The sequence below is a fragment of the Calonectris borealis genome, chromosome 14 (assembly GCF_964195595.1).
Source record: "Calonectris borealis chromosome 14, bCalBor7.hap1.2, whole genome shotgun sequence".
Lineage (NCBI taxonomy): Eukaryota > Metazoa > Chordata > Aves > Procellariiformes > Procellariidae > Calonectris > Calonectris borealis.
Window position 1 is genome coordinate 10,909,034 of NC_134325.1, and position 9,688 is coordinate 10,918,721.

At 41.9% G+C, this 9,688-nt stretch overlaps 1 protein-coding gene across 8 annotated transcripts in view; it reads left to right on the top strand.

The window, feature by feature from the left end:
* The window catches only part of TEAD1 (TEA domain transcription factor 1), a 155,649-nt gene extending 146,259 nt beyond the window's left edge, over positions 1–9,390 (top strand). For all 8 annotated transcript variants that reach the window (XM_075163198.1, XM_075163191.1, XM_075163192.1 and 5 more), the window contains 3 exons: positions 6,558–6,698; positions 8,157–8,309; positions 9,277–9,390. In XM_075163198.1, the coding sequence (XP_075019299.1) occupies positions 6,558–6,698; positions 8,157–8,309; positions 9,277–9,390 (408 nt within the window). The remainder of the gene's footprint in view (positions 1–6,557; positions 6,699–8,156; positions 8,310–9,276) is intronic.
* Positions 9,391–9,688: the final 298 nt, after the last annotated feature.

Genomic DNA, 9,688 nt, shown 5'->3' on the forward strand with positions numbered 1-9,688 from the left:
CTCCAGCAAATACCTTTGTTTTGACTCTGCTGTTACGATCACGTGCATCTCCATTGACTCCGGCACGGGAGTTGCTCTAGGAAGGCACAGCTCTGCATCTCCCTTTACGCCCCTGCTAGCTTTGCTAGCTCGGTAACTTGCCCGCTCGAGCGGTAGTTCATCCGGCAAACACTTTTCACTACTAGGAGCACCTTTACTGTTAATGCAGCAGTGCCTCTCTGTCCTCTGCAGCCTAGACTAAATTCTTCTGGTCTAGCTAGTTATTTCTCTCTCATGTTTTGCCTCAACTCCCGATTGCAAATTCTGAGGCAGGGATTCTCTTTTTGCATGACTTTTCTATGTAACCTACAGTATCGCGCAGCGGGTCTGTGCCTCCACTGGGTGCTGGTGTAAGCACACCTTGCAATAATGTGGCCATGGCTTTTGTGTCTCTGACACTGCCAAACGCGCTGGCCAACCTGAACTCTGCCTTCTGCTGCTACAGGAACAGATATGGGAAGCAAATGTATCTGAAAGGAGGAGGGATGTTTTCTAACTAGTGACACAGGAAAAAACCAGCTGATACAACTTAATATTGGGCTGCCGGGCTTTCCACTGATCTGATCCACTGGCTTAATTTTAAATGTTTGCAGTAGCTTGAACTATTCTTCAAACTGAGGAAAGCTTAGTCAGAGCTCAGTGCAACTCTGAAATAAAGACCCAAACTCATCTGAAGATGCATGGATGATATTAATTGATGTTTAAAATGAATGCCTCTATTTGCAGGAATCTGCAATGCAAACTAGGAGTTTTAGAAAGTAATGCATATTATAATTAGGGCAAGCTTTTAAAGATGCTTTGAAGTCCTAAACATTTTTGAAATTCAAATGTGGGATGGAAATAAAGGAATCTACACAATAAAGGGGCATGAAATTATGTCCCCCAAAATTTCACTGTTTTATAGATGTAAATATATGCCATAATTAGTGGTAAGTAACATGAGGAGGATGGTTAAGTTTATTCCTATTCTTATTCAAAACAGCTGTGGCATGAAAAATAATGCTCCTTCGCTTTGTGATACGCTGGAACAAACAATTTACCCATGTAATCAGTGTTCAGAAATGGCTTGCGCCTGTGGTCTCCTCCCACCCCCTCCTGAATTTATCCCCATGTGCCTCCAGCCGTCTTCAAAGGTGCAGAGATTCTTTGTGCCCTTCATTCAGACACACAATTGTGGCTACTGCCTTTTTTTTTTCCCTTTCTATTTTTACATGTAATTTATATTGCACAATCTAGAATCTTGGATTTCCCTCCACACACACAGACACACATGCACACTCGCCAGCTTTGACTGGCAAATGATCTGCAACTCACAAATGGGATCTGTAATGTGAATGGGTCTATGGCCAGCATGCAAATGTATGCAAAACAAATTAGATATGGAAGAAAGCAGACATCCATTTTCTTTTCCCCATCACAACCCTCTTGGCGCAGGGAGCTCACGTGGTGCTTGTGGAGGACCCCTTCGCAAATTGATGCAAGGGCATTAGCGCTTGAGGCTGGATAACGAGTGGAAGGGGCCGAGCAGCTGGGAAGCCGGAGCAGCTTGGCCTGTCCATCACAAGCCCAACCATGTGGCAGACCTGGACGCAATTCCTGAGCTGCAGCGTAACGCGCGGTGAAACGTGCCAACGACCCAGATGCTCCCGCTGGAAAAAATTGCTTCACAATTTGGAATCTCTGCTCTTTGATCACTCTTTGGAGAGGAGGAGGGGAGGCATGATGCGGTCATATGAGTAACACACCTCCCTGCAGTCAGCAGTTGTTAAAACCTATATGTTGTTAATAAGTGACCTTATGTGCTTAATGTTAACTACTGAATGCCAGTGTAAATTGTTCTGGCCCTCCCCAGATCCCACTGTTTCCAGTAGGTGCTGTTTTCCTTCTACTCAGCAGGAAGGATTTAGACTCTTCTCAGCAATTTTTGCTGGAGTTGCTTTTTTGTTAGCCAAAGCTGTTATTATTACACAAGCGCTCTACTCTCTGCCCCCCGCCCTTAACACAGAGCCTGAGAGCTCGTCTGAAGTGAATGTGAAGATTTTTTTATTTTTATTTTTACGCTTTATTTTGGTTGCAGCTAGCTCTATTTCGGTGCTTGCTCTGGCACACTGGCAGAGGCTTCTCCATGCAGCATGTCAAACACTTGGTGCTCTTAATATGTAATATTTTCAGTGCTACCCATTGTCAAGCTATGCTTTATTAATGAATTAATCATGCTCTTCTTACACAACCACTGTAGATAGGGTGCCAGAAAGCTGAGTGCCTCTCCCGCCTCCAAATGCATTCAGCTAATATAAATCTCAGCTCCTAGAAATAAATCAAAATTAACGTTTTACTCTTGAAAGTAAAAAAAAAAAAAAAAAAAATCCATTTGTGTTTTTAAGTCGTTGGGTTTTTTTTCCTAAATTGTATTGATCTCGTGTTTTAAAATTCAGTGAGTAAATGGACTCCTGTTCATCACATGTGATCATACCATAATATTTGAAATGCCACAATATTTGAAATCATGCCAATATATTTGAAATAACCATTCAAAAGGTTATTTATCTGTATATGTTACAATAGTGCTCACCAACTTCATTCCTGGAGCCATGGGTCAGAGCATAGTTGCATGAGAACCTGTACAGAAGGGAAAGCTGGTTTACAGCCCAGGAAGACTTGCAGTCGGAGTCTAAAATGCAAGAGAACAGCCAGAGACAGAGTACCGAGGAAATAATGAGACAAAGCTGGATGCAGCAGGAGAGGCTGCAAGCACAGGGCTCCAGAAGGTTGCCAGTTGTCACGTTTTTCACAGGAATCATTGAAAAAGGAAAAGGAGAGGGTTAATTGAGGTTAATAAGATAAATTCCTATATTTCAGTTTTGCTATTATTGTATTTATCTAGTCTTGCCTCTTCTGTAATACAGGCAGTGAACCTCACTAAGTAATGTCTGCCTCCGGACAATAAGCCTACTTGAACTAGAGCATCCCTGTTAGTTAGATATTTAGCTTGGTTAAAAAATACCCCAAGTAATGGTGATTCCACCACATTTGAAAATTATGCCAGCATTTCATTGCCATCAGGGTTACCAGCCTCTGCCTTGTTTCTCATTTAGCTTTTGCGTAGCTTTAGCTTTCTGTCTTTTAATGTCCTTTTCTGCAAGATTTAATCTATCAGAAGACTCTTCCCCATGTAGCAACTTGTAGGCTATGACAAAGTCGTGGAAAAACTTCCCTTGGAAAAAGTAAGTAGATGGAGTTTCATTAGTCATTCACTACAAAGGATGTTTTCCAGACCTGAAATCATTCTTGTAGCTCTTTTCTGAACACTTTCCAATTTTCCAACATCCTTTCTAAAATGTAGACACAAAAACTGGAATCGATATTGTAGTAAGGAGCTTGCTAAAAGTGAATACCAGGGTAACACATCACCTTATTCCTGCTCAAAGCTACATCTACACCTCTCATAGCCACAGCAGTGCCCATTTTTAGCACAGCCGCCTTTTTTTTTTTTTTTTTTTTGGTAGTCTCATAACCTTTTGGAGGGGGGGGGAATCCTGTGAATTTTAATTGTGACCCGCTTTCGTCAGTTCAAGAAATACGATTTTGCTTTCAGGTCTATGTGTTTAGACAAACCCCTTACTCTGTAAGCCATAACAATATAGTTGGCAAGTCTTTCACCATCATTTTTTAACCAAAGTTTTGTATTTTACCAGAAGTGATAGTCTTTCCTTCTTTTCTAAAGGTATTCAGCATGGAACAAGCTTTCCACACCTGGTTCAGAATACTTCCTTGACGTGACAACCCCCTCTCTGCAGTGATACGCACTCCTTCCTAGTGTTCATGTACTCGGCCTCTAGTGAAAAAATCTGAACCCAGACTGAGGGGCAAGATTTGTTATAGATGTGGGAACGGACAAAATTCTTTCAGTATTAAGTGAGGCTTTGGTGAAGCCTTCATTTAAGGGTATTTGCCGTTGCCAACTCTTAGGATTTTTATGTTGGTGTTACACTTTTTGGAGGAGTCTTAAAGCTTCAGCTCTCAGCAGTTTGTAATTAGTTGAACATGAAAACTATTGTTTAAAAGGAAAATTCTGTCTTTCCTTGAAAACATCTTTATTGTGTGCTAGACTCAAAAAAAATCGAATAGCAAATAAAGCAAATAAAGATTATTCACGTCTATATTACCATCATGGGACTTTTGCAACAATGTCGTGATTGCATAAGAGTAAATCATGACATTTGAGTGATAATTTCAAGCATTCCTCATTCAAACATCAGGGCCCCAGCCTGTATTTTTTGTGTACACAGGACTCCTGGTGATTTCAGCAAGAGTTGGCAGAGCTGTGGGAGTGATCAACAGGGTGCCAGATGGCCACATGTGTTACTTTTCCAGGTTAAATGTCAGCCCACAACGATCAGTGGACTTCAAAATCAGAAGGCAGCAGATAAAAAATTATTCTTACTTTTTAACTCTATAAACAGTTGTTATTGCAGCTTGAAATGTTAGGGCTATGCGGTTGACCCTTTTGACAACGTGAAACTGTGAGAAGCATTTTAGTTATGATTTCTTAAATATTTTGTACATATCTGGAAGGAAGAAAAGAAAACGTTTTGATAGTAAAATTGTAATTGTGGTAGCAGCAGGAATAACCACTTTTTAAGAGATTACTACTGTTGTGGTTGTTATTTACAACAATGCAATTGTTTTATCAGCAATCCCTATTCTTCAGAAATTCCGGTGGAGCAGCTGTGGCATGGCTGATGGGTGCTATAGTTTGTCATGTTTAGATGTTTGTCATGTTTTGATTGCAAGCCAGCTGTGATGGCAAATTGCTTATTTACTATAGCTTAGAACAATTTCTTACAGCTCACTGTGAACACACTGCTTTAGACGTACATTAAACATTAACTGCTGACCTCATGCAAAACGTGCAAGAAACAAGGTGTAATAGCGATAGGATTTCTTTCTGTTATGCAAAATACGTGACTATAGGGCTGTTTATGTTACTGTGTGTAAACCTCAGGAGGCTTCTCCACTAATTAATTTACCAAAGCCAGCCTGAAGTAATCTTAGACCTATGTCTTCTCCGTACCACAAACTAGCTCAGTATGTGCTATTATCAGCATATTGCCTCAGAATGTTGTACCACAAATAAGGACTGTAGACACTAAGTAGAATTAATGAGTTGTTGCCTAGTTAAAAATTAAATAGGAGTTACAAATGACCTGAACTATAGTGAAGGCAGGATTATAAACGTTCCACGCTAACTAGTAAATAAACATACCTGTAAACTGGGTTGTTAAAAAGTCTCAAGGTAGACATGAAAGCATCAGTCAAAATTTTTCTGTTACATTTCTATATTAGCCATAAAAACAAGCAGAGCTAGACTTGCAAGGGAAACAGCTGCGAAAGTGCAGTTCCCTGCTAAAATGCTCGTCTCAGAGTAAATTCAAAATTCAGATGATTCTTAGATGTTACGCTGCAGTGGCTGATCAGCTATTTCCACATAAAAAGAAAATTCTGCCCACTCTCTCCTTGGGCATCAGAGATGTCAGCAGAGCTAATGCCTGAATCAACAAATCCAGCTGTGGGTATCCCTAGACTCGGCCTATATCCATATTCGTGCTCTTTTAAGTTGAAGGCTTTTGAAAATGGATTCATGATGACAAAGAGCACCGTGGCAGAACAGCTTCGGTGCTGCTGCAGGCCTGGGGGGGCCGGATTCAGCATGTGACCTGTGCTGTTGCTTTGTAGCCAAATTATTCATGCTGTGCTCAGGACTTGGATTTGGATATAAATAATTAAAGGTAGCGCTGCTCCTCACTTGATGCGGCAAGTCTCAGTCTATATTCAAAGGCAGCTGCACAGTTATTCAGGCTGCAGAGAAATTCTGAAAGAAATCAAATACTTTCAGTAATATTTCATGGGTGGGTGGGCACGGCTCGGTGCGCGCGCGGCTCACGTGAAGCCTCTGAGTTGCGTCATGCAGCTCCGTGAAGTCAAGTATTCTGCTGAATCAGGGCCATGTGGCTTGACAGTCTTATGAGAGATCGATTCCTGCGTTGCGCAGCTGTCCCCCTCCGCCGTGAGGATTTCACCGCTTTAAGAAGGGAAAAGGAGAAAGTGAACCACGGCCTCTCGGGAGCGGGATGGCTCAGCTGAATTCGAGGCCGCAGGGCAGGTTCCCTCCAGAGGAGTCAGCTCTGGAGCCAGGCTCCTCGCAGGTGATCGTTCCCTTGCTCCAGGGACTTCATCAGCTATCTGCCAGACAAGAACGTCACCTGTAGCCCAGAGAAATACTGGCTTGTCCTTTGTTGTTTAAAGTTTGAAGAAATTGCCGCTTCCCTAAGGTTTTTACTGCAACAATTAGGCAGGTGCTTTCCTGACAGACTTTTTCCACTGTCACTGTTGTCACTATAAAACTCCCCCCTCTCTCCCTTATTTCTGAAAAGAACGGTGAGCTAATGACAGCTTTCGCTACTGACATTGTCAAATGAAAAATAAAATCTTCAACGTCTATTACTTTTTCCCAACAGGCTGACTTAAACTGCAACATTCAAGATGATACAGGAGCATTTTACGGAGTCACTAGTCAGTACGAGAGCTCAGAAAACATGACAATCACCTGTTCCACCAAAGTCTGCTCATTTGGAAAGCAAGTAGTAGAAAAAGTAGAGGTGGGTGTTGTGATGGGATGTGTGGGATGATTCGCTGGTTCCCTTTCATTTTAATTAGTCTTTTCTCTCTCTTGTCTTTACTTTGCTCTTCTCTGTCTTTTCCTTCCTTCCTCTAATCTTTCCTGAAAGAGTATTTTCCTTCCCAGCAGTGTTTGGGTTCATTTTAAATCACTGTGTGAAGGGTGACACTACAGTTAAGTAAAATGCTAGGTACCTGTTGCTTTGGAGACCCTCCTCTACCCTGCCTGTGGCACCCTTCGGTGGGGAACCTGCACCTGACACCAGTGCCACCTCCTCCATCACCTGGCAGAAAAGAGCTGAAGCAAAAACACTTGGCCAGCCACATAGCCTGTTTGGAACTATACTACAGTGGCGAGCTACCCTCTGTCATCTAGATTTTTTAAACATTTTAAAGCCATGGATGGTGTACTATGTTTCATCTATACCCATGCTTATTTTACCTTATTTTATGCACAGAAAGGCATGCTTTCCCCAGTCACCAGCAGCTTTTGAATACAAAGTTGTGTGTTTTCTTAACATGCATGGGCCTTCATTTATTTTTTACCTTTTCTTTTCTAAGCACAGAACTGTATCGAGTGGTCAGGTAGCTAGCTGGTTTATTGTGCAATGGTACTGCAGCTGTTTAACTTGTCTTCTGTGTCCTAAGCCCCACTCCCACATCTGTTATCTGCAATATAGTTTTTGTAAGGGAATTTTAGCCTAGAGCTGGACGTTGAGCCTTTATAGATGTCCTGGTCACTGTCCATGTCCTTCTTATACTAAATATGTTTTCTGTGCATGGTGACCATAAAAAAGTTTTCCATCATTTCCATTATTCCAAGTTTAGAGAAAGCCAAAAAACCCCACAAGCCACTGAGTAGCTCATCTGAGCAATTGGTAGCTGGTCAGCAGGAATCCAAGAGCCTTACTCTTCTTCAGCCCCTTGTGAGCCCCTGCGATCTAAATCAGTCTGGTTTTCTTCCGACTGTAGCCTTGCGTCTTTCTGTAATTCATAAATTGCCTATTAAATCATGCAATAATATAGCCATGTCTATATGTGTATACTTATGCGTAAATACATAAGCTTATTTTTACTGTTCCCTTTGCAGACAGTTGCCTCAAAACTACTGTAAAATCATCTTACCACAAAGTTTTCTGCTTAATTCGTTTTACTTGACTTGGACTTACCTGTGTGTAATCCTCATCTGTTCAGTTTTTTAATTCACAGGTTAGAGAACAAGTAGCGATATTATAACTTTTAATAATTAAGGGCCCTTGAATTTTTAGCAAAGCACTGCATAGCTCAGGCAGGGAATTAGCAAGTAGGCGTGTGTGTGTCAGAGCCTTTCTCTTTTTTCTGTCTACACGCAGAAAGAAAAAAAACAGACTTAGTATTCATTTTTTTGCTGTTTCTGAATTATCTGATTCTAAATGCTCTCTTTTTTTTTTTTTTTTTAGACTGAATATGCAAGGTTTGAGAATGGCCGATTCGTGTACAGAATAAATCGCTCTCCAATGTGTGAATATATGATCAACTTCATACACAAGCTGAAGCATTTACCAGAGAAATACATGATGAACAGCGTGTTGGAAAATTTTACAATTTTATTGGTACGGACCCACTTTTTATTTTTCCATTTCTAAAATATTCTCAGGCTTTGTATAGCTTGCTTAACTTGTAATATTTAGAACCAGTTTCCGAATCCCTCAGTCACGTTGCTTACTAAATAGATCGTCCCATTGACTTCAGAGTAATACTCTTGGAAGTGTGCACTATAGACGCTAAGGATGAAAAGGCTAAGCTGGCTGAGAATATGAACAAACATCTCTGTTACTTTCCAAAAAGTCAGCTTACTTCTCTCTTTTTTTTCCTGCAAGTTTCTGTTTGGTGTTCGTAGCGAGCCTGAGGCAGTAACTTTGAACCATCCCATTCATCTAATGTGTTCTTACCGAGATGCTGGTTATAATACTGCAAATGTCAGTGGTGTTAATTAGTTCTTGGGCCAGGAATGCAGTAATGGGTACGCCCAACAGGTGATCTAAAGCATGAAGAATGGGCCACATAGTGGCCTTCAAGCCAGTTTCATCCAGTTACCCAGCTTGCTTTCAGTGTGGCTTTGCGGTGGCACCTCAGCCAAGCACTTAGAGCCATGCGCTGCGGCTGCTACCGTGGGACTGGGGCAGGACCAAGGGCTGGCGGCGTGGGGAAGAGGTAGAGCCATGCGGCAAGCGAAGACAAGGTATCGAGGGTGCGCTGGTTTCCCTTTGCTGAAGTGGGGCTCGGGGTGAGGAAGGCCGAGCCAAGCCCACATGACGGCGGCTCACGGTCAAGCAGCCGCGGTGGGATGAACTCAGTGCCCTCCGCTGCGAGCTACAGCCCTGCAGCTCAGCCCCAGAGCACATTATGTGAGCGCAGTCACGGAGGTCGGTTTAAATTGCCAAGGAGAGAGCGAGAGGACACACATTTCAAACAGTCACATCTGAAGGTTGTCTTTAACTAAGCCAGTCGTTTCTTGTTTTGGCCCTGGCGTTTCCAAGTTTGTAATGTATTGTCTACCTCTGCCTTCCCCTCAAACAGGTTGTAACAAACAGGGATACACAAGAAACCCTGCTCTGCATGGCTTGTGTATTTGAAGTGTCGAACAGCGAACATGGAGCACAGCACCATATCTACAGGCTTGTAAAGGACTGAGCAGTTATTTATATATACACTTCATTTCACTTCTTTATCAAAACACAGACTGTAAACCTCAACACTAAGTGGCAGTGCCTCTGGCCCAACTTTCACCCACATTTTTCTAAATCCTGTTTTAGTGAAGTCATTTTTAATGTGTTCATATATAATTGTAGCTGTGAAATTCTGGTACAGTTGTAAAAATTATTTCTAAAACTAAGTGTTCTTCAAATTTGTAAACCACAGTTCTTTGGGAAGACTGTATTTAAGAACTTACCGCCTCTGTCTGTGGAGGCCTATTTTTAATTCTGATAGA